This window comes from Amphiura filiformis, chromosome 2 (genome assembly GCF_039555335.1).
Source record: "Amphiura filiformis chromosome 2, Afil_fr2py, whole genome shotgun sequence".
Taxonomy (NCBI): Eukaryota; Metazoa; Echinodermata; class Ophiuroidea; order Amphilepidida; family Amphiuridae; genus Amphiura; species Amphiura filiformis.
In genome coordinates, this window is record NC_092629.1 from 39909410 (window position 1) to 39934684 (window position 25275).

Sequence of the window (25275 nt, forward strand, 5' to 3'; positions counted from 1 at the left end):
CACACCGGGGGTGTAGATTTCAAATGTAGTCACCCATATACAGGTAACCCCATTTGAAATTCACACTCCCTGTGTAGAAGATTAACGTCATGTCTTCCGTAGGGGGTGTATGGATTTCAACTGAAATAGCCCAACAGATACACGCCCAAATTCCAAGAATTCCATAGCCACAGTTTTCATGATTTCATTCAGTTCCTCCTCATATAAATTTTTCATTTGTTTTTCTTTCTTTTTGACTTTCTGCAGCAAATTGCAAGTGTCGCAATCGAGAGTGAGAATGCCAAGAGGTACTTTACAGGAGTAGCAGGAAATAATTCTGGAGAGCTTTTTGGTCTTACGAACATGTTTGAATTGAGAACAGGAGATTGTATACTGACGAAAGATGTTATTGAGGTAAGGTGCACTCTGTGATATTCCCTTTGAATTACCCCCTCCCACTGGAAGTGAAAATGCTCTCTTGAGGTACCAAGGGTCTTTTTTATCTTTTTGGTTTCAGTAGGTCTATTGTTCAGTGTGTAATAATTGACTTCATTGTTACGTTTGGCGCATCATGCTTCTCATTTCAATAGGTCAATCACACCTATGTCTGTCAATAAAGGTTGGATAAGTTAATTATATGCAACACCGGTCAAGTGGGCAATCTTACTAATATCTCTCATTTAAAAAGGCAGGATAGGCCTACATCAGGTCCTAACGCAAATTTGATGTCATTCTGGTCTATATTGATGTGACATTTAAAAAAGGACCCCCAACCTATCTGAATTTTATTGTATGTTGTATATTAAGTCTGTATTCTGCAAAGTTTCCCTTAACCCTTCTCCCCCTCTCACTGTTTTAGCAGTAGGCCTATGATCAACGGGGAAAAATTTAAACAAACTGAATAAACTCCTCCCTGCTCTACTCGCCCTCCTCTCCTCTCCTATCTCATCCCCTCCACCCGATCATCTCCTCGTCTCATCATCCCCACTCTCTTGTCTCCCCTACTTCGCAATTTGCATTCTTTAACATGTTTAACAGCCTGGTGTATGAATGAAAAAGAAGATACATTTAAAATAGATTTGAGTCTGGCAATTTTGTCTGAAGCAATTATCAGATTACCAATTCCCATGAAAGAAATCAGTTAGTTTTGCTTCAGCCCACTTCTTTGGTGTTGCATATTACCACATACGCAAGTTTCAAGGTGTGTTTTAGGACGAAAATCCCTGTTTCATCTCTATATAATCATATGACTGATTTTTGGGCAATTGCACACACAAGTATACGTACGGTACATGGCTAAAAATACCATATAATTGTTGGCAACACTGATCACTGCTGATTAGTGTATATTTCTGCGCTAGGCTATTTTCACAAGCCACTTCTGCCTAGGCGGAATTCTTTCATCTAGATTAGCACCAACCCTCTCATCTTACGTTTTCATGTCAGAAATTAGCTCAACAAACCGAAAACAAAAATTCTCTTCAATTTTTTAGTGAGCAACTTTTTAGTGAGCAACAAAAGACTAGAATAAAAGGATTGTTCACACGCTAACACTTCAAAATAACAGCGAGATCTAAAACCAAAAACTGAAACAGGAACCGAAACCAAAAAGTCTAAGAAATATGTCTGAATTAATGACAGGAGATTGTGTACTAACAAAAGATGTAATCGAGGTAAGGTGCACTCGGCTATATTCCCTTTGAATTACCCCCTCCCGCTGTAAGTGAGGATGCTAAGAGGTACTTAGTTGCAGGTACTAATTCTGCAGAGCTGTTTGGTCTAAGGAATATGTTTGAATTAACGACAGGAGATTGTGTACTAACAAAAGATGTAATCGAGGTAAGGTGCACTCGGCTATATTCCCTTTGAATTACCCCCTCCCGCTGTAAGTGAGGATGCTAAGAGGTACTTAGTTGCAGGTACTAATTCTGCAGAGCTGTTTGGTCTAAGGAATATGTTTGAATTGACGACAGGAGATTGTATACTAACAAAATTCCAAGTGATTTTTCACAGGAGTTGTAGGAATTTATTCTGGAGAGTTATTTGCTATAAATTAAATGGATGTTGGAACTCTAAAGTCACAATAAAAAGACAAGAAGCAAAAAGACCATATGTTATCCGGATGTTGATAACGCTGTACGTATAGGATCATCATTACACTTAAACAAGCCTCGGTTACAAGCAACATTAGTGCTGGAATGAAATTGCTCATGCCAGTTATTGTTTGGCTCAAAATTTAAAGGGGACATATCTGACATCATTTTGTGAAAAAGGAATATATTTCTTGCTGTCTCAAAATTTGGTACAATTACCGAATCGGGTGCAACTAGCTGGACTTTAGTCCAGTCCTCGTTTACGAGGGTTAGGGTTTAGTGTTGGAGTAGGGCAGTCTTGTAATAAGAGTAGTAGAATTGCACCCTATTCGGTAATCGCTCCCACAATTTGTAACATTTTTTTGTCTTCACAGCGTGAATCAAAGACCATTAAAGGCATAACTATGGCAAAGTATATCCCTTTACCGGCAGCAGCACCAGCAAACGCATCAGACGAAAATAATCAGGTAGGCTGGACCAATATCATGATTATATTCTTCTTTTTTTCCCACAAGCCTCTCCTGCACGGGGCAGTGTGTTGGACTATAATAGATCATGCTTATGAGGGGTATCAAAAAGTTTTTGAAATCACCTAGAAGTGAAGGAGCTAAATTGATGAAAATTTGTCTGTGTAATCACTGGTCCTTATGTACATTATGGTCCAAAAATGGTCTCATAAATATGTCTACTTTTGTAACAGGTGGTACTAGATGGGTGGTAAGTACATAACCTTTTCACTGTGGCTGCATCATCCCAAAGTGATGGACATCCACTTCTTGGCTGTGAGGGACATGTGGCCACTGGCCAGTCTGGAAATTCTTTTCCGAAAAGCAACAGTGCTATACGACTGGCAATCATCAACGTAGACAGCCTTCATTTCATCATAAATATTCTGGAATTTGAAAGCCGAACCCGTCAAATGCAGGAACTTAATCATGCTGTGTGCCTCAATTTTCTCCATATTGCAGGTTATGCGTTTACCGCCCATCTAGCACCACCTGTAAAGAAAATAAACATACTTATGAGACCATAATATACATAAGAACCAGTAATTACACTAACAAAATGTTATCGATATAGCTCCTCCTGGGTGATTTCAAAAACTTTTTGATACCACCTCATATGTAAACTGTAATAAAGCATTTAAGAACAAAGAACTGGAAAATGATATTGAACTGCCATCTTGAAATAATCAGGTAGGCTGGACCAATATCATTATTATTATATTCTTTTTTTCCTTCAAGCCTGTCCAGCTCGGGGCAATATGCTGGACTAAAGAGTGATATAACGATTATCAACTTTGATAGAAAGTTTTAGAAAAAAATTCAGAACATTTTCAAGATATATTTGCAAAATAAATCATCTAATTTCACGCGGGTGTCGACTGCAGACGACAAGTTTTTAAAAAGAATTCAAAATTTCAAAAATTTCAGAATTGTAAATTTTCATTACCATATTTGGAATCAACATGAAAAATGCATTAAAATTAGTACAAACAAGCCTAGTATTGGTTCAGTGGTTCTTTAGATAGCTCTTGATATTTTGAGAAAATATCTCAAAACTTGGACTTTTTATGTTGAAGCTCATGGCTAGCACGCAGAGCATTAAGGATCATTTTAGCCTCCAGAAAAAATTAAAATACTGAATGTAAAAAAAATCCTGACCGACCGACCATACTTGACAAGTACTTCCGCCCTTAAAATAGGGAAGGGTTTTTTTCGTCGCCAATATGTATAACGGTAATAAAACATTTAAGAACCAAGAACTGAAAAATGAGATTGTACAGCCATCTTGAAGTGAGTTGGATTTAATAATGTCTTCATCAGGAGGTAATATATCATTCAAACCTAATACCTATAGATTAAAATCTTCCGCTCTTCTCTAGAGCATCATGCTAATAATACAAAGTTCGCCAGTTCAAATCCAGCTAGATGCACTGTTTTTTTGGGGGGGGGGGTTCAACGTTTATGTGCGCTGGCTGCTCTGGGTAAAGATTAAAATTTGTTCATCCTATCAACCCATAGAACTAAGTATTAATTTTCATCCCAATGTTACTTTTTATATTTCTTAAAAATATGCAGTTCCTATGCTAGGAATGCGACGAACACCATTCGAATCTAATACCTATAGATTAAAATCTTTTGCTGTTCTCCAGTGTGCCTCTGTGGCTCAATCGGCTAGAGCGTCGTGCTAGTAATACGAATGTCGCCGGTTCGATTCCAGCCAGATGCACTGTTTTTATTTCAATGTTTATGTGCACTGGCTGCTCTGGGTAATAATATAAGGATTAAAATTTCTTCAACCTATCAACCCAGAGAACTATTAGTATATAATTTTCAATATATCACAGGGTATTAAAAAAAATACTCTTTCAAACATTTTTAGCAGAAACCAGCAAGCAGCACCAATGATGATGATGAGGATGAAGATGAGATGAATCCTGCATCAGTTGAGTCGGAAGATGAGGATGACAAAGAGGACTCCCACGGTATCGCATCACAACTTATGATCAGTGATGAAAGTGACACAGACGAGCCAATCACAAAACAAGGACAATGTAAACAAGGAGAGGAAGCAAGTGGAAAAACATCTACTTGCGAAGAAGACGCCAGAACAGATCAAAATCAGAAGAAATGCTGTGGTAAAGCAATTCTACGAAAAGACGGCCGGGTAGAGCGACGGATCAAAGGGAGGGAACAAGATGTGAATGGTGATGGCAGAACAGATCTGGAAGAAGAGAGGGGATCGGAAAGCGACAAGAGAAGAATTGTACAGGGAGGACAGGAACAGAAGTTGGACACAGTTGATGATGTGCTGAGTAAGTTAGAACCATTGGCAGTGGCGTATTAACTAGGGTTGGTAGCGCCCGGGGCAAGAAACAAAATTGGCGCCCCTACCCCCACCCGGGAATATCTTACATGCGGGCAGTGGTGTAGCTATAGGGGCTGATGATACATAATGCCCCCAGCCAAAACAAAACAATTGCGCACAGAGCGCAAGAAATTTGGACAAATAAGGCCTATACACTAATTAATTTTGGTTACTAGAAGTTGTATATCGGTCTTGAAATGTTCTTTCAATTGATTTTGTGCTGAAATGCGCACAAAAATTTGACCTAAGGGTGGTGCCCGGGGCATGTTGCCCCCTCTGCCCCCCATCCCTGTAGTTACTGACCATTGGGCTATTCCATTTAAAATCCACACTACCCCTGTGGAACATTTTGGAAATATCTTTCACAGGGGAGTATGAATTTCTAATGGTTAGCAATTCCATTTGAATCTCACCCTCCATCATCAGTGGAAGATTCATGTTGAATATTTCTCAGAGGGTGTATGAAATTCAAATGGAACTGTCCTATTGTGTCATTCCATTTGAAATTCTTACTCCCCCTGTGGAAGATATTTCCAAAATAACTGATGACTTATCTGGGACCATCATGCCAATGATTTCTGATATCTTTCAGAGGAGTGTGGAATTTCGTATGTGCATTCAAACAACCGGCTGGTAGGGGGAAGCAAGATTGAAGATCATGTCTCCAATGCTGCTATACACGATGTGTTTGAAATGGATCAACATTCACAAGAACCGGCCAATTATAATGTACCATCTCTGGAACAGGTATGTTTATTTATCCCCTCCTAAGATTGAGATATATACTGTTTCTCTAGTATTTTGCATGAGTTAGACTAAACATAATACACATGTACACAAGAATATGCAACTTTAAGAACTTTAGAACAGGTGGATTAATCACCCCACCTAAAGACTGAGATATATCCTGGTTCTAGGGTGTGTTGTTTGAGTTAGACTAACATAATACACAAGAACATGCAACTTGTAATGTACCAACAGGTATGTTTATCATACCCTCCTAAAGATGTGAGATATATCATGGCTCTCATTGCTTATTTGTTTGTGGTGAACCGATATACCAACAAATTATAATGTACAAACTCTGGAACAGATAGGTTTAATCATGCCCTCCTAAAGACCGAGATATATCATAGCTCTCATTAGCTGTTTGAGTTGGACTAACATACACAAGAAGCTGCAATTTTTATTGTACCAACTGTGAAACAGATAGGTTTAATCATCCCCTCCTAAAGACTGAGATATATCATGGCTCATATTATGTGTTTGAGTTGAACCATATTAGTGCTAAAAGTATATACCAGCCAATTATTACCAACTTTGGAATAGGTAGGTTTAATCATCAAAATGCAAATCTGGATGGTTTAATCTCCCCACCTCCCTCCCTATGAAGTTGGAGAACTTCATGTTGTTTAAGTTGGACCAGCATTCACAAGAAATAATGTACATAAACAAGTTTTAATAAATAGAAAGCAAAGACTTCTACGCTACTCAAATTTGGTACACTCACCGGAGCACTTTCACTGGTTTAACCGGCATCTTCAGTGGATGTTATTGCTCTGAAGATTTGTTGCTAGTGATGTTAAGACACCTCCGATGACATCACAGATGTAGATGACATCAAAAAAAAAGATGTTGTCAACATCACTAGCAACAACAAATCTTCAGAGCAATAACATCCGCTGAAGACGCCGATTGAGCCAGTCAAAGCGCCCGTGAGTGTACCAAATTTGAGTAGCGAGAATTCGTAATTTTGCTTTCTATTTAAGTTTACCGATACGTATGATTGTAAAACATTATATCATAGTTTTCATAGATTTATATATCTTTAGAAGTGTTCTTCATTGTTGTTCTCACAGAGTCTTGATAGTCAAAGCTCAGCTAATGCAAAGGACCAAGTAAACAAATCAGCATCTTCCTTATATCACTCACACAATGTGCCAAGCTGCCAATCCAAACCACTGTCTGATAAAGTGAATAGTACAACCATTCTGATTGGTCAAACACCCAAAGGGATAAGAAGGTATGTATGAAATAAGCAGCCAATCCAAACGATTGTTATAAATTGTTTGCACAATAACAGTTATTATTTGTTGGATTAACATACTCAACCTGTAATTTGTTTGGCTTATAATTGGCAAAAAAATGAAACTCATAACATCATGTAGTGATATAGAATGGCATGCACGCAGTTGGGCGCAGCCCACAGAATTAAAACCAGATAACCCGGACTCTACCACCATCTCAATACCTGCATGGAACAAAAATTGGGGTATTCAGTTTCACTCAGAATGCGCTCGAGGCAATCGTTGTCATGTGAGCGTGACATCGCATACTAGACACATTTGAGAGACACCCATGATGTGACCTGCATGCGATACACATTACGCTTCAGATGAGACGCAGAATTATCTGTGCACCATCGGCAAGGACCCAAATACCCACCAATTTCCCCATCCCCATAGCTGATGGTGCTACTGCACGTATGGCCCTGACACTAATTGCATGTTGCGTAATGTGTGACTGCATGGCATGGGCTAATATGAATTTACCTGATGGTAAGTTCAGACTTTATTGACTCGCATACGATAACAGAAAACTAACAATTTTCACCAATTATAAGCTGAATAAACTATAATTAGCACCCCAGTTGCTTAAGTCAGTAATTGTGGGCATTTAATTATCAAGACGAGCAAATGAAAGTTAAAATGTGACACGGTCTGGTCCATGGGGACCAAAGGCGGCAAATTTGTAACTGAGATCAAGGTAAAAATATGGAGTAAAACAACAATAAAATACTTATAGACATCAAAACAGTTCATAGCCTTTGAACCGTGTATGTTAGACCTTTGGTATTTTCAGTAAATGATCAGCCTATTGTATATAATGTATTCATAACCTCATTAATACACGCAGCAAGTGCGATCCAATCACAGATAATAACTTTTAAATACGCTGGACGCAAATGCAGGTCATTGAAAAAGTATAATGACCGCGTCTCGTGACGTAGCTAAAAGTACGCTCTACAATGACCGTGTTACGTGACGTGTTACGCGTTCGAACAATTTACGCGGACGCTGGCCACCGTATTTGGACATCGCGTGATTGCGTGCTAGTGTGATTGGTCGCTAGCGGTATTTCCTTAATGGGCTATTCGATTTTGTACAGGGAAAACGACAGATAAAGTTAAACTGGTGTTCTGAATAAAGTTAAAATTGTGTTCTGTTTTCAAATTAAAAGAAGAAAATGTGACGTAAATTGAATTAAAAATGTGAAAAGTGACGGTTATGAATGAGGTTAATGACTTTGCATCAGTTAATGAGGTTAATGACTTTGCATCAGTTATTCAGGAATATCCCTCGGGGCTGCACCCCTCGGGATATTCCTCGGTTCCAAAGCACAATGTTTAGATATTTCACAATACCCTCAAAACAACTGATGTGCAGTCATTAACCTCTAAATAATCACAGTAACTCAATTTAAAAAAATGCCTGCTTTGGCCCCCCATGGACCAGATAGTGTCACAAATTAGATATTTACACAATGAAGAATATTAAAATAGAATGTGTCTGCAGTCATAATCAAAAGTCACAAGGTATAAATGGTAAATTTATTCAGACTGTTGTTTTTTTGTAGAGCTTAGACATGCATGTTGCCAAAAAGGTTGTAGGTGCAGGGTTGCCAAAAGATTTCAGCCCGAATCGTGGGTCAAATAATCGAAAAGTCGCCCAATTTTTTCTCTTTACCATTGGTTTCATTGGAAACTATCGGAAGTTGCAGGAGCCAATGTTGAAAAGTTGCCCAAATTTTTTCTTAACCATTGGTTTCTATGGGACAGGAAATTGTCAAAAGTTGCGGGAAAAATCTTCAAAAGTTGCCCAATTGGGCTACCAAATCGCGGGTTTGGCAACCCTGTGTAGGTGCTTATTGTGCTCATCCAGTTGAAATCCATACAACCACTATGGAAGACATGACCTTAAGGGATGGGGTATGGACGTTTGGACAGTATTTTTTGTGGGACATGAGAGCACATCAGGCATATCGAATTGCATTCTGAACACTATAATTTTAGATTTTTTGAAATTCGCAATATAATATGCATTTTATGGCAAATGATTACAAAATGATATTTTTGATATTTAACAGTCCTCTAAGTAAACTTTATAAATCTAATGATATGTACTTAAAGTGTATGTAGCTGGGAAGAAAAGCTGACGATCAATTGAAAGTTTTGACCTCTCGTATTGAAGATATGGAATTTTTTTCCAAAAACACCCCAAAAAAATTAGGTCTTTTTGGGAAAAAATGTATATCAATAATATGAAAGGTCAAAATTTTCAATTGATCGTCGGCTTTTCATCCCAGCTATATACACTTTCAGTACATATCATTAGATTCATAAAGTTTATTTCGAGGACTGTTAAATATCAAAAGTTTTAAAAATATCAAATCTTACTATAAATAGGGGAATGTTGTATGTATCTATCTATCTATCTATCTATGTATGTATCGTGTATAAAGGCTCCGTCAGTTTCGATCCAAATGTCGCCAAATTCATACGGGAGATCGAGGAACTTACCAAACGGTTATGCTAAAATTTGGTTAAAAATGATTAAGAATTGGCTGCAAAACAGTGAAAATATGAGTAAAGACGGGGTTTTTGTTATGAAAATTGGTTACCAGCCTACGCGTCACTGCAGCTGGTCGGGTAGCTGGTCGGCGCCAGCGGCGTAATGCGCATTGCGCAAATGCGCTGGCAGAACGGGCGCAGAGCCACACACGACTTGCGAGCCAGAGACCAGTGGATATGATAATACGGAAAGAAGGAAAAATAAAGGACAAAAAGGTACATGGACGGGTCACGGGATACCGGGTGAACACGCCCGCGAGACACGCTTATGAGAGGACGAATAAATACGGGAAAAGATGAAGCGGTACTATAAAGAAAAATTAAATTAAAAGGGGGACAAAAAGGTACGAGTAATTAGGCCAACGGGTTAAAGTAACTAAATGAAAAGGGAACAAAACAAAGAAGGAAAGAAACTAATCAGGAATTGTAAGAAAAAAAGAAGCTAAAATAATGAGAACAGAATTAAGTAAAAAACATGGAAACGGGAAATCACACGCAGCAAATAAAAAAAAGATGCTAAAAGGGAACAGATAAATAAAATTTACCTTTTCAATGATTCTACCTGTTCAGTAATTCCTCCTGATTTAGTGAACTCTCCCATTTACTCACCTAGCGGGGACTCATGGCAGAAGCGCTGGTGTCCCGCTTAGTATTAATAATTTGTCATAAAATTTGTAATATATCGCAAATTTCAAAAAATCTAAATTATTTGATATCAGAAAGACATTCCTCGTATTCAGAATGCAATTCGATAGATAGGTCTGGTGTACTCTAAGCTCCCACAAAAAATATGTGAAAACATCGCTAAAAGTTAATATCCCATTCCTTAATCCCTCCCAGCAGTGTGTGCTATTTAGCCCCCACTTTTTAATACCTTACTGAACTCCTTCAAATTTACATTCCGTCAGTCAACCTGCGTTTCAGTATTACCACGATCAAGCTTGTCTTGTTGTCCACAAAACCTTCACCTTGCCAGTTGCTATTAGAAACTCTCCCACGGCAGTAGATGCATCTTTCAAGAGCCAAACATAAACTCATTTATTCCCAGACGAAAATAATTATTCTTCACTCATGTTTACAATACTGCTTTGTTATTGTTTTTTTTTGCTTTTGTTAATTTGTAATGTAAGTTCTGTAGTTTGAGATTGATTTTTGTTAAGTGCTGTGGCCCTGTTTGGTCATGTAAAGGCACTATATACGAGTGGGTATTAAAAAGTTTTTGAAATCGCCCAGAAGTGAAAGAGCTATACCGATGAAATTTTTGTCAGTGTAATCACTGGTCCTTATGTACACTATGGTGCAAAACGGGCTCATAAGTATGTTTACTTTCTTTACAGGTAGAGCTAGATGCCAGTAACCTGCTGCCCCTGTTACCGTGCATAAATTGCCAGATGGAGAAAATTGAGGGTAGCAGCGTGATTAAGATCCTACTTTTGAAGGGTTACAGTGCCCAGAAAATCTATAATAAACTGAAAACTGTCTACAGTGGTGATTGTCATATGGTACTGTTGATTTTGGAATAGGAATTTTATTTCATCATAGATTTTCTGGGCACTGTAACCCTTAAAATGGAATTTAATCCCTCTTTGTGCCTCAATTTTCTCCATCTTGCTGGTTATGTGTTACATAGGCAGGTACTGACATCTTGCACCACTGTAAAGAAAGTAAACATACTTATGAGACCATTTTTGCACCATAGTGTACATAAGGACCAGTGATTATACTGACAAAATTTCATTGATATAGCGCCTTCACTTCTGGGTGATTTCAAAAACTTTTTGATACCCCCTCGTAAAAGCCTCTTTGTTGTTGTTGCTATTCATAATGTTATTAGCCTCTCCTTTGTTTTAAGGTGAATGAAGACTACATCAAATAAAAAAAGGCAATTAAAAGTTATCCAGTAGCTTGAACAATAGATTTTGAATGGACATTCACATATCTTGAGTTTTACACTGCATGAACTGATTGGGGGGAAAAATCTGTCGTAATTGCAAAATTAGCCGGACCCCAAGTTAGGGTTAAGAGGTGGACTATATAATTATGCCAAAAGTCTCTACCAGTAACATACATTTATTTACGATATTAGGGTCTAATCTATATGGCGCGTGTCCTGAACTCGCCACCCTTAGCGTTACATGACAAATATTATGAATTATTACACCAACCGGGTTTCTAATTAGATTATCTCGACAATTATCAACCCTAAACTAGCAAAAGTATACTTTTGGAACGCTGAAGGCATAAGCAATTCAAATATATACATTTCAACTCATTATACAGGGTGACCAACAAGTTATACAGGGTGGAATAAAAAGGATTTTGATAAAAAATGGGTCACTCAATGCATTGCTTATTACCAACTTAAAGTAATAAACGAAGTAAACAACATTCATTTGGTTAGAGGATATGGAGTGCCAACTGACTTTTGAAGAAACCAAAATCACAGCTGTTTGGTAATCTCGGAATATAGGGTGTCCCAAAGTATGTTAGATTTTTTTACAATTCAACATATTTTGAATCTAAACATTTTCCCCCTAACCCATACAGAAAAAATATGTCCATATTTAGATTCCTCGTCAAATTTCCCTTCAGAAAGTAATTAAAATTTTACAGTAACTTTTAGATTATGAAGACATCTGCATTACTTACTACAGTGTTTAATATGACAACGGGTAGTTTTGTATGGAAAAGTTTGTATTTTCTAGACTAAACCAACCATACATGATTAAATACAATTAGTAGAATTGTTTAGCTGTAAGGCCATGAGTCTTTTAGATGCTAAATAGAGTCCAAATCCAATTACAGCCTTTACAGAAGCAGATTATGCACTAAAAACCCCAATCCCATAGAGTTTGTGTGTACCACATCCCCCACCACCACATCCCCCACCACCGCCACCCTGCCCATTCTGAATACTATGAAGCACAGTGACAGTAATAAAAAAGTTCAAGTATTTCTTTTTACAGTGTTGAAAGTGCATTTTATTTAGCAATAAAATGAGACCACAAGCATGACAATAACTTCCTGTTTGACAGAGATATCATCATTTGTTTTGAGTCGACTTTGGCAAAATGTAACGCCGCCACCTTTTTTTTTTTGGTGGAAGCTCAAGACTCTGCTGACCATATGCTATATCTAATATATAGCCCCTGTACTTTCATCAAACTTTCCTGTGACAAACTCTAGAGCTCATACATTGTACATGAGTCCCAATTTCCGTTGTATCTGTACCCTTCAGGCCTCTACCCGTACTCACGGTACAATACTTTTAATAATCATTATTGTGTTTTTTGTTTGTTTTTTAGGAGACATTTTGAAGACTTGGCCAAGACCAAAGGACTTTCCACAGTAGAGCTAGCCAATCAAATTCTATCAGCATCATTACTAGAGGGACAAGTTCAGTTGCTTAAAGACTATTACACTAATAAGCATCACGGACATGATCTGGAGAAATATTTTGAGCTCAAAGATGATGAACCGGAACCGGCAGCTAAGATACCCAAAAGCAGAACAAAAACTTTGAAGCAGTCGCAGCTTAAAGGTAGTAGAAGAGTGACCGGGGGGAAACAATCGACTCAGACGCAGAGACGGGTCAGGACTACGCAACAAAGAAAACGGCCCAAACCAAAAGGGTTTCATTTTGAGAGTGGATCTGAGAGCGATGATAGCGACAGTGATGATTATGTGGCAGAGATTAAATGCAAAAGAACTAGTAGAAATAGTGAGGTTGTGAAAGAAATTAATAAGAACAGAACTAATACAGGACCTTCACCTCTGTCATCTGGTGCAGAAGAAATGGATACCAGTGATTCAATGGATGCTCTTGATGCAAAAGTTACCCATGATGCTTCGGGTACCCATGATTCATTAGCTACTCATAATGCATTAGACAATCCCGGTTCTGATATGCCGGAGAACCCAGACCAAGAGGAGTTCACTACATTACGAGGACAAGGTAGAAATGGGACAAGACATGACAGACATGAGACAGAGTCTTTGAGTAGGGCAGTTGATAAGACAAAGAAGGACAAATGTAATGAAAAGAGTTCTGCTGTAGAGAATACTTCAGCTCAAGATCAGAATTTGTCTTTCTTAGATGATATTTTTCTTACCTCACCATCTGTTTCGAAGATGAGAAAACCGCCACCAAAGAAAAAATCACCACGAAGGAAAGATTTGGTAGTAGGTGACGAAGATTCGCTTCAGGAAGATAAGCAGCTGGTATCAATTTCCGAATTGGAGACATTTAGTGACAAAAAGAACTGCAAACCACCGCCAAAGAAACGATCGCTGCGAAGAAAAGATTTGGCAAGTGATGTAGATTCTCTTTGGGACGATAAACGGCTGATATCAATTTCTGAATTGGACAGTGAGGAGACATTTAGTGATGAAACGATCCGCAAACCACCGCCAAAGAAAAAGCAGTCATCACATCATAGAGGTACACTTTTCAAGACGAAGAAACAGATTTTACAAAAGTTCGGAAGATGTGAGTGCATCGGGTGCCGAATCGGAAAGTCGCCTTTGGAGACGAAATTCCAAATATGGACAAAAGATGGAGGAGGAAATGGATGGGGATTTTGAAGAAGAAAGTCAGAGTGTGTTTCATAAGTATTCAAGCTCGTTTGTAGTGAATAAGAACTATAAGAAGAAGGTATATAGATTTGATGAGGAGAAAGAAGAGATATGTAGTGAAACATTATCATCAGGATGAACAGCGCTAGTGTTCAACAGTAAAGATAATTGATCAGTATTTATGAAGAAAATTATGTTATTGGTAGTTTTGAGATCTATCACACTGTATGTGCATCTCAATCAAATTTCATCAATGATTTCCGCATGTGATATAGCGAGGGATTATGCATTAAAATGAATTCTAGAACATTTTCAGGCACACACAACTACTGTATTTGCACATGGCTTGATTTTGCACTGATGTAATTGGTGAGTCCAATTTCTTGAAGTGCAAAATTTAAGTTCTGATTAAAATTGCTAAATTTCAACAATTTTTAGAGAATTGGTTAAGTGAGGAGTTAAAATGGGCTATTCAGTCGAAATCCACACTACCCCTGTGGAAGATTTTGGAAATATGTTCCACAGGGGGAGTATGACTTTCAAATGGAATGAACACATTCGGCAGTTCCATTTAAACTCACTCTCCCGCAGGGGAAGATTCAGGTGGAATCTTTCTCAGCCTGGTGTATGAAATTCAAATGGAGCTGCCCAATGTGCTCATTCCATTTGAAATTCATACTCCCCTTTGGAAGATATTTCCAAAATCTTTCACAGGGGTAGTGTGGATTTTAAATGGAACAGCCCAATGTGGCGGTTATGAATCCAGTTAATAACTTTGCATCGTGCAGTTACAATGTATATGTCAGGCATTGTGAAAAATCTAAACATTTTGCGCTATCTAGTCCTCGGTTCCAAAGGCAAAATGTTTTGATTTTTCACAAGTTATTAAAGCCGTAATGTATGATTTTGGTTCATTTTAATTTGCTTATTCTTTGCCAAATATTAGCAAAAACTGTCAGGAAAGTTTTCTGGTCATTTTAAAACAAACTAATGAGGTAAAATGAATGAAAACTCACTTATTATCTTAGCCGCTTAAAGCCATAATGTGTGATTTGCTTCACAGCGACGCTCTCAATTTTACTCGGATTTCTACTTTTTGCATAATTATAATGCCCAGTGGGCATTATAATGCCCACTGGGCCCACTGGGCAGTGCCCAGTGGTGTACTAAAATACCATGTAAAAGACTAAGCCTGAAGTGCTTTAATAACAGTAAAATTTAACTTTTTATATTAAAACCGGTCGACCCGGTTTTATTCAAAGTTGACCGATCGACTGCTTGCTAACATCTCCCGTGGATGTTAGCTTACGTGTAATCGCGTCAAGCGCGATGCTCGTGTAGTATTACATGATACGATCAAGCGTAGTACACACATTGTAGGCGCTGGAATGAAATCACAATTTTCTTCGTTATACTTTATTTGTTTGGCTCGAAATTAAAAGGGGATAATGTGATCAGTGCAAACAAATATTTAAATAGGAATCTATTTATGCAAATCACACCTTATTGCTTTAACTGTGGTGTTCTATGGGGGATTAGAAGTCATAATTTGGCTTTTAATTCAAACTTGCTCTGTTGTCCTAAAAATACAATGAATTTGGCTGAATCCAATAAGGTGCAAATTGGGACATGAATGCCAAAAAATCTGGTTTGGAATAAAATTGACCAAACTCATTTTAAAAGATCGTACATTATGGCTTTAACCTATAATCCATGTAATCACATTTTGGAGTTTTCAAAGTATCGAAGCCTTGTGTGGTTCCCCCTGTGGTCCCCCCACACTCCCCCTGTGGAAGATTTGGAAAATGTGTTCCATAGGGGGAGTATGTTTTTCTAATTCGTCAGGGTTAATCATTTTGAAACTCATACTCCCCCTGTATTATGGCTTTACCTTTATCTTCCACAACTGGAGTGAGTATTTCAAATAGAAGTTACCCAATTGTCTATTCTATTCAAAACTTGTACTCCCGCTGTGGAAGATTTCAGCTAAATCATCAACAGGGGTAGTGTGTATTTCAAATAGAATAGCCCTTTCTTTGTCAGGATCAAGTCATCACTTATCATAAGTCTGGTTTCATAGTCATAAGTTATGACTATGAAACCAGACAAGAAGGTTTGAGATGTTGAGCCTCTTAAGGGTGGTCTTAACCCTGGAATTATGGAACTTTCGGGCCTCATAATTGTTAGTCTAAAGAATATAAAGGTATACATTTTTGCATTCTGCAGATTCTGCATTAAGTTTCTGATGAGTGAGGGCCTATTGGCCCTTACGAAACAGCTCTGTAAAACCATGTAGTGTCAAACAAATCCAAATTCTTTATGTTTATGCTCCCCTAACGGGTTGAGCACTTTTCTTTTGGATAGTTTCAACTCACCTGAATTTAATTAGGTATACATTTTTATACATTTTTATAAATTTTAAACCATTTTAGCCCAAATAAATGTGAAATTTTGTGTTTACCAATTAATATTAGCCCAAATAAAGGTGACATTTTGTGTTTACCAGTTCACACTATTTTAGCTCAAAATAATGGTGTAATTTTGTGTTTACTGTTTTCAATGGGCAATTCCAGTTGAAATCCTGTGGAAGATTTTGGAAATATCCTCTACAAGGGGAGTATATTTTTCAAATGTAAATGGTCTGGGGTAAACATTTTGAAACCCATACTCCCCCTGTATTATGACTTTACCTCTATTTTTCACAACATGAGTGAGTATTTCAAATGGAAGTTACCCAACTGTCTATTCTATTCGAAACTTGTACACTCTCTGTGTAAGACTTTAACTTAATCTTACACAGGGGTAGTGTGGATTTTAAATGGAATAGCCCAATTTTACCATATAGGAGGTTAGGTGGTTGACATTTTCTGGGGGGTGGTATTAGGTGGCCTATCTGCTGTGTCCTTGGAGGACATCAGTCAATGTGAGACATTTTAATATTAAAACCGCAGATCACAGAGGATACATGCCCCTGAAAATTTAATTGTTGACCAAACAGTTTGTAATCAGTGGCGTACTGTAGTAGGCACATGTCCCCAATTGATTCAACAATTTAGGAAAATTGCTGGAAAATGGTGTGTGCTCCCCCTCAAATTAGGCCGGTGCCCCCCATCATGGTTGGTGCCCCCCCCCCCTAGGATGACTCGTGCTACGCCACTGTTTGCAAAAATGTTTGCCAAAAATATTTTACAATAACATTTTTGACAACATTTTTAAAATGTTGTAGTGTGTTCCTGATATAAAACGTGTTCATAACCTTTATATAACCCGACAGTTAAATGTTATTAAAATGTTTTGACCAAGACCAAAATGTGTTTGTAATATTTTTGTGTTTAATGGGATGGACTTCAAGCGGAAATCAATTGGGTGGGGGTGTGCTGCTTAGAAAACCTACCCAAGAAATATGTGACCATCCACCACAAACCGGTCGTAAAGTCGGCAAATAATATTATTCTGAGTTACAGTGCAAAATGTGCATAAAGGTTCTATTCATAGGCACCTCAAGTTGATGTGTATATGATGTACATGTATCTCATTTTGCTAGTTCCAGTCAAACACCTTTTAGACCAGTCATTAATCCAATTTTTGAAGAGGATAATAAGCTTCTACCTGGGAAAAAACTTTGCGAACAATCATATAATTTAGTTTGAAACGCTAATAATTTAAACCCAGAAAAAGCTCATGGATGGATTTTTTAATGGGTTATTCAAGTACTATGTTTTATATGACATTATAAAAATAATATTGTTTTTTCTTTGACCTATTAATTTCAAAGCAAAAGGTGTATCTGTAAATGGTGTTGATTTCAAGATGTATCGATCGACCTTTAGCACGACTATGCATAACAATAGAGTGTTGTGAGGGGCTTCACTAATAAGGAAAGTTTTATTTACACTTGTTCGTTTCAAATATTGAGTTTTAGTTTTGGTCACGTGGTTTCCTATTATCTTGCCTAAGCTATTGAGTGTCGTTATTGATATCTTTGTATGTACTCTTTGTTAGGGAACAACCCAAAAGTTCGATGAAGCCCTATAAACGAAAGTCCTTTCGTTAGGGAGGGAGGGGATCAAAAAGTCCGATTACGTTTGTAAAAAGTAGTTAAAACATCGGTCAAAGTTGATCTTTTTTTAGGATTTTTATAATTGTACAATTTTAGTATTTTCTGAAGTACGATATTGACATTTTACAGTGGTTGCTGTAAATAAAATAGAATTATTGTTTCTTAAACGTGATTAATATACAAGAAGCTATGACCCCCAGATAAGTAATGTTCCTCCCGGGGTGACACTCTTCGTTAGACCTTGGTCAATATTCATATTGTGGGTCCTTTTCATATCTTGAAATTCCAAGAAGATATGACCCCCATTGGGGTCAAATGAAAAAGTACAGAATATAATTTAAAAAAACTATTTCCCCACCGGGGGTGCTACTCCTCATAAGACTCTGGTAAATATTCCTATTTTGGGCAGTAGCGTAGCCAGCGGGGGGGCAGGGGGGCAGAGTGCCCCCCTGACAAAAAAATGAAAGAAAAAGTGCCCCTCTGACAAAAAATGAAAGAGAAAATCAGGAGGGCAAAGGAAAAGAAAAAGGGCAAGGAGCCTCTTTTCTAGCAAAATTCAGGGTCAAAATAGTGTAAAATACAAAAAATTTCACGCTACGCGCGTACATTGTAACAATAAAGCCCTTTTAGCGGATAATGGCGAAAATAGTGTAAAATACCATTTTTTCAGGCTACAGCAGCACATCATCCCAATAAGGCCCTTTTCGAGAAGCTCAAGACATACAGTCTCTATATACGGTATTGTATGATGCAACTGCAATTTTTTCGTCTGTGCCCCAAAATTTTATTTTGCCCCCCCCTGACCAAGAAAGCTGGCTACGCCCCTGATTTTGGGTCTCTATCTCGAAATGCCACATGAGGTATCCGTGTTCTATAAGCTGCATATCCTATCAACGACTGCTATACCTTGTTTAGGACTTTCGAAAGAAGTACCTGCATGTGCAACCATCATGACTATTTCAAACTAACCCACTTAGGGTCAAAGGTCATTAAGGGGGTAAACTCTTACAATTGCCTTATCTCGACATCTGTAAGGGGTGTGGGGCTCAAACTCAGTGACAACATATCTCATGACCAGGGGAACATTTTACAGGGGTCAGGTCAAAGGTCATGCAGAGGTCAAATTTTAGAAATGCATTATCTGAACATCTTAGGCCTACAGGGCTCAAACTCTGACAATAAACTTACTGACCAGGGGAACATTTTGGAACGCTTTTCAGGGGTCAGGTCAAAGGTTATCTGGGTCAAATCATATAATTTAATTTTCTGGGCATCTATAAGGAGTATGGTACTCAAACTCGGTGTGGTGACAACAAACTTCATGACAAACCCCAGCTAGGTTTGTGGTCTATGACCACCATTTGCCACTAGTGAAAATTTGATTGAAAAAAGCATAAAAACCTGTGTTTTTTACCCGTAACACACGCAAAGAGGATTTTTTTAATGGAGGGCCTGGATGCGCGACCCCTGTGTACGATCATGGAACTGTTATTTCCATGGTACGATGTGCCTTAATAAATAATCGGCGAAATTATATTAGTTTGAAAGCGAAAATATTTCACTAATAGACACAATTCTAATTTTAACACCAGAATATGTTTAAAAGATGTGGTTTTATCTGACATTACTGAAAAATGTAGTATCGAACGACTGCTTCCACCACGCCTATGCATAACAATAAAAAGTGCAGCTGCAGGTCAGTAGCGTTTTGAGTGAGTCCATAGTAAAAAACTGGCCTTCAGATATTCTTTATTACCAACTTCTATTTATGCGGCATTAAATGTCGGCTCAGCGATAACAAAAGTATAATGACAATTATTGCAATATATAATAATAATGCTAGATCTGTGTCAGAATGCTACATGAAAGACGACGTTTAACCTTAATAATTAAGAAAGCGATCAGATTGATGATTTTATATCTGTCATTGTTAGATCCTCTTAGATAACATCTTCGAAGATAGCTATGATCTAGGGTCTATACTTGATAAATGTAGTAAAATCACTGATGCGTGGAAAGAAAGGAGTAATATATTGAAAGACTTATGATCTCATAATTATAACCCATATTAATGTATTGATTTATGACGCTCATACAAACATGTATTATATAGTATAAGTATATCTGTATGACACTGTAAGTGTCTTTTTTGTAACAATTGATTAAGTTATTTCTTTCTTTCGTTTTTTCTTTCTTTCTTTCTTTCTTTCTTTCTTTCTTTCTTTCTTTCTTTCTTTCTTTCTTTCTTTCTTTCTTTCTTTCTCTTTTTCTTTCTTTCTCTTTTTTCTTTCTTTCTTTCTTTCTTTCTTTCTTTCTTTCTTTCTTTCTTTCTTTCTTTCTTTCTTTCTTTCTTTCTTTCATCCGTTCTCTTTCTTTACCCCTCTTCCTCACTTTAGATATTTATATGTACCCTTTGCTTCAGTATATTAAGTATTCAGTATTATTAAGCTTTGTTTGTATATTTAATGTCTTGGATGCACCATCCGAAAGATGAGTGCCGCTGATGTAAAAGTGAATTCCAAATAAAAACTTGAAACTTGACAGGATTACCTACGGGATTATCTCCCGGGGGGGCACTTCAATTTGAAATGGATATAGGTTTAGGGCTGGCACTTTCGCACTAAGGGGCATTCGGTGAGAGCAAAATGTAAAAAATATGGGGTCATTGGGTGAGAGCATGATTTTTGGCATTCGGTGAGAGCAAAATGTGAATATGGGGTCATTGGGTGAGAACATGAACTTTTTAAATGGAATCTTTGGGTGAGAGCCGAAACAGCGCAACCCTCAAAAATCGAATTTCTAGTTCTAAATGGCTTCAAATGTCTTTGTTTTATCAAAATAAGTAACAAAATCAGTGATAAATGAAAGTTGCTGTTAAAATTGAACAAGTAAGGGTCTTTGGGTGACAGATGAAATGAAAAAATAAGGTCTTCGGGTGACAGAACATGTGTTCGTAAAAAAATATGGGGTCTTTGGGTGACAGCGGTGCTGAAAGGGGGTCTTAACAGCCCTACATACGCGTCACCTCCAAAGTTGAGTCCCCCCTCGGGATTATCTCAGGGTTAGAATTCTGTTCTCCTCCTTTTCTTACATCTTCTCTGGTTGGATGCACTGATTCTAAGAAGCTTCTAAGAAATGGATTGATTCATTGATTGTATAATGGAAGAACCTTATGCACAAAGTGTCGCATAACAATGACAAGCTCCGAGATCCAGCATAAACGCCACGGAGCGTGAAATTGAATTGTCTGAGTTACATAACAAGTCATAACCTTTTCAGAGCCAACGCAATTTATATCAATTTTGTGTAGTTTTGGTTTCTCATGATGGTAAACGTGAATGCTGCACGCACAACGGTCACATAGTACGAAATAAACGCACGATCACACCCAAAGAGACGGATAGAACATTTTGCTTTATTACTGCACAGAACCAATACAAGAGGACAAAATCTATCTGGAATCATGCAATCTTCCAATTCAGAAAAGGAGCTGTACAAAAAAGACAACTCTGGGAGTGCTGGAAATGGTAAACTGTATCTTGTGCTGTTAGTTGCTGCGGTATGTTTTGCCTTTGCGGCCTTTGTTATTGCCATTGTCAGTTTGTCCATGCAGAATGGATCAGCATCACCTAGCGTGGTTAACGTAGGTAAGATATGACTTAATATGTTTGCTAAAATTTCTGTGAAATTAAGGGTACCTGTCAGGGCCGAAGAGCCCCGGGGGCCCATGGACAAGGAGCAGGGGCCCTTGTAACATCTCCTTTACTAACCCTATCCCTATGTTTGGGACTTAATTAAGTCACGCAGTAAAAAAAAACTGAACAATTGTCCCCTATTTACGAGCTAATCACAGGACTCAAATTAAAGGCAAAACTTTTTAGGCCTCCGGGCGAGCTGGAAGTATTTCCAACTGGCCCGAGCAATTTTGGCCAGCCGAGAGGGGGGGGGAAGCGATTTTTGGCACACATTCATGGGGGCGCGTATTAAATAAAACGCTTTAAAAAGGCTACGGTAAACAGTGCGGAAACGCTTTAAGGTGGTACTACACCCTAGCTGGCACTGAATTTTGTGCCTATTTTTGCATTTTTTTCAAAAATTATAGTGCGTTGATGACAAGTAAGATGTGTATATTATAGGGGCAAGGACTACAACTACTGCAATGGAAATTCAGTAACTCAAGGCAAGTAGGCCTAGTTATTGATTTATTGATCAATTGGGTTTCCCTCATTTTTGACTGTAACTCCACAACTGTTGTCTGGGCTGAAATAAAATTTCCAGTGCAGTAGTTGTAGTCCTTGCCCCTATAATATACATATCTTACTTGTCACCAATACGCTATAATTTTTGAGAAAAATACAAAAATAGGCACAAAATTTGCCAGGGGTGTAGTACCCCCTTAAGGCCATATAAAATTAATATTTTGGTTCTCGTCCAGAGGATTTTCATGAATTGATGAGGGAGGGAGGTGTTTTTTTTTTGTTTTTGTTTTTTCAATGTAAAATCAGCATTGCCAGTAGTTTTCGGTCTTTTCCAACAGTGCTTGAGGAAACGATGAGGCACTTTTTTTTTTTTTCAAATGTGAGATTCTGAGGGATAAACCCCCTTGAGTACCACAAAAAGACTTGGAAGTGATCCTTGTTCTCTAATAAACTTATTTATATGTATGAAAAATTCATAAATCATTCCAAAGTCTAAAATAATTGAAAAATCTTTAAAAAAAAAAAAAAATCTGACAAATCCCAGAAATTGAGGAGGGAGGGACGAGAACCAAAACATTAATTTTATACGGCCTAATATGCAAATTTTCCTGCATATAACATATATCTAGACCATATAAGGTTTGCAAATTGGGATCCCAAAAAATTTGGCATGTGCAAGGGGGTGGGGCAAAGATTTTTTGGCGGGCCGAGAGGGGGGGGGGGACAAGCGATTTTTGGCAGGCCAAGAGGGGGAGGGCAAGCGATTTTTGGCCGGCCGTTCGGAAATTTTACCCCCCGGCTCATAATTATTGCATAGCCCCTAAGGGCTCTGGTATGAGCGTTCGTTTGGACAGTATTTTTGTGGGACATGAGAGCACATAGGCCTACGAAGGTGTCCTTCTGATATCAAATAATCTTGAGTTTATGAAATTCGTGATATATAATACAATTTTTATGACAGAAGAACTCGATCTATTGTTGTTTACCCATGCATCACATGTATTTTCGTCTCAGCATACCACACCCCTTTAAATAGATTAGCATTTTTCAGCCAGTTTATACTATGCATTATTACGTAATTACCATACAGAAAACAAGAAGCAAACATTTTGAATCTTTGTTGGTTTTTTATTTGACCGGCAATGATGTGAACGTATTTTTTCACCTGTCACTGATGATGAGAGTGTCATCCTCATCAATCTAAAGCAGGGGTATGCAACATAACTCACCGGGATAGAACTAACATAATAATATGCACGGGTTGCACTTTTTTTTTTAATGTTCCAAGTCCACTATTAAAAGCATTTCCAATACGATTTTCAAACAAAATTAATTCAATTTTCTACCTATTTTGTCTGAATATATGTTTGCATGTTTGCTTAGGTCTATAATAATCCTAGGCCCAAATCTATGGTTATGAATTTTGAAACTTTGATAACTGCAAAAATTGGAAGAGGAAATCGCTCAATATATATTTTTAGCATCTTAACTAAATTTAATAGTCCTAAGTCTACCTGTAATGAACATAATTCTTAGCTATACAGACTTCACGGGTCAGTAGATCATTAAGTTGGAAAAATACAAAGGAAATTATTCAAGTTTCTTTTCATGTATCAGGTCAGGTGACAGGTACCCATGAAAACCTTTGAAAAAGTAATGTATACATAAATCCCGGGGATATGAATCATTCGCTATCAACAATTGACATAATATTTGTCAATGGATTGCAGTGACATTTATACTGCGCCAATAAAGTATCCTTACACTTGGAAAAATAATCACAATTTCCAAACTAAACAATATTGGAGTAAATTTGTTTTTTTAATAGATGCACTATCTAATCCTGCACATTATGACACCACATTGAATCTAACAGACGTAAAGTTACAAGCATTTGATTAGACGAATGTCCAGTTTCAAAAGTGGCAAACTGGCCTATTCAAAACTCCACAGACCACAAATCTGGTTTGAGAGTGGTGAATGGCCAATTTATGCGTTTGGCTTTAATTTAAAACAAAACGACCAAAAGAAAACTGAAACAAAAGAACTGACAAATAAAATGAAAGCCATGAAAAGTACAGAAAAGTAAAAACTGAAATAAAAACTGCTTTAAATAACTCTTCAATGAAGAAATTGTGTTGTCTCTTTGTTGCGCTTGTTGGAATCTTTTTGCCAGTTTGTCACTTTTAAAACTGGACCTTCGTCTATTCAATTGCTTGTACCTTTACTTCTTGAGGTCACATTAGATTCAATGTGGTGTCATAATGTGTAGGATTAAATAGTGCATCTATTAAAAAAACAAATTCTCCCCAATATTGTTCAGTTTTGAAATTGTGATTATTTTTCCAAGTGTAAGGATACTTTATTGGCGCAGTATAGATATTTGCCTGTTCTGGGCCGTAGTTCGTTCAATTTTCTATAGAAAATATTTGACATTGAAATTGTATTAAAAGTACACTCGTGCGTGCATGGCTCCTTGTACCGTGCACTTTTTGTGTTTTAATACATGTAGTAGTGTTTCTTATTAAAGCCTAAATATATGATTTTGGTCAAATTTTAATTTGCTCATTCTTTGCCATAAAATTATACAATATTATTAATAACAACTGTCAGGAAAGTTTTCTGGTCATTTTAAGCAAAACTTAGGAAAACTTACTATCTCAGCCGCTTAACTGTGGTGTTTTAACGGGTTATTAAGGTTATTTTAACAGTTTAAAATAATTAAAATTATTTTAAACTGTTGTGATTTAGTAGTTCACAGCATCTTACGAATGGTAGTGAGCTTTGGCAAAAATTGCATTGCTCAATTCATAGCGAGCGTGTAGAAGAATTAAAATATCACAGATATACTTTTATAGGTGCTGCGGT

The 25275-nt window shown here is 37.5% G+C and overlaps 2 protein-coding genes across 2 annotated transcripts in view; both read left to right on the top strand.

The window, feature by feature from the left end:
• The window catches only part of LOC140146209 (uncharacterized), a 50646-nt gene extending 36365 nt beyond the window's left edge, over positions 1-14281 (top strand). Inside the window, exons 20-25 of the mRNA XM_072167990.1 lie at positions 247-393; positions 2447-2539; positions 4458-4890; positions 5536-5690; positions 6803-6966; positions 12879-14281. Coding sequence (XP_072024091.1) covers positions 247-393; positions 2447-2539; positions 4458-4890; positions 5536-5690; positions 6803-6966; positions 12879-14157 — 2271 coding nt within the window. The 3' untranslated portion in view covers positions 14158-14281. The remainder of the gene's footprint in view (positions 1-246; positions 394-2446; positions 2540-4457; positions 4891-5535; positions 5691-6802; positions 6967-12878) is intronic.
• Positions 14282-21492: 7211 nt separating this feature from the next.
• The window catches only part of LOC140146211 (uncharacterized), a 107671-nt gene continuing 103888 nt past the window's right edge, over positions 21493-25275 (top strand). The window contains exon 1 of the mRNA XM_072167993.1: positions 21493-21855. Within this exon, the coding sequence (XP_072024094.1) occupies positions 21672-21855 (184 nt within the window). The 5' untranslated portion in view covers positions 21493-21671. The remainder of the gene's footprint in view (positions 21856-25275) is intronic.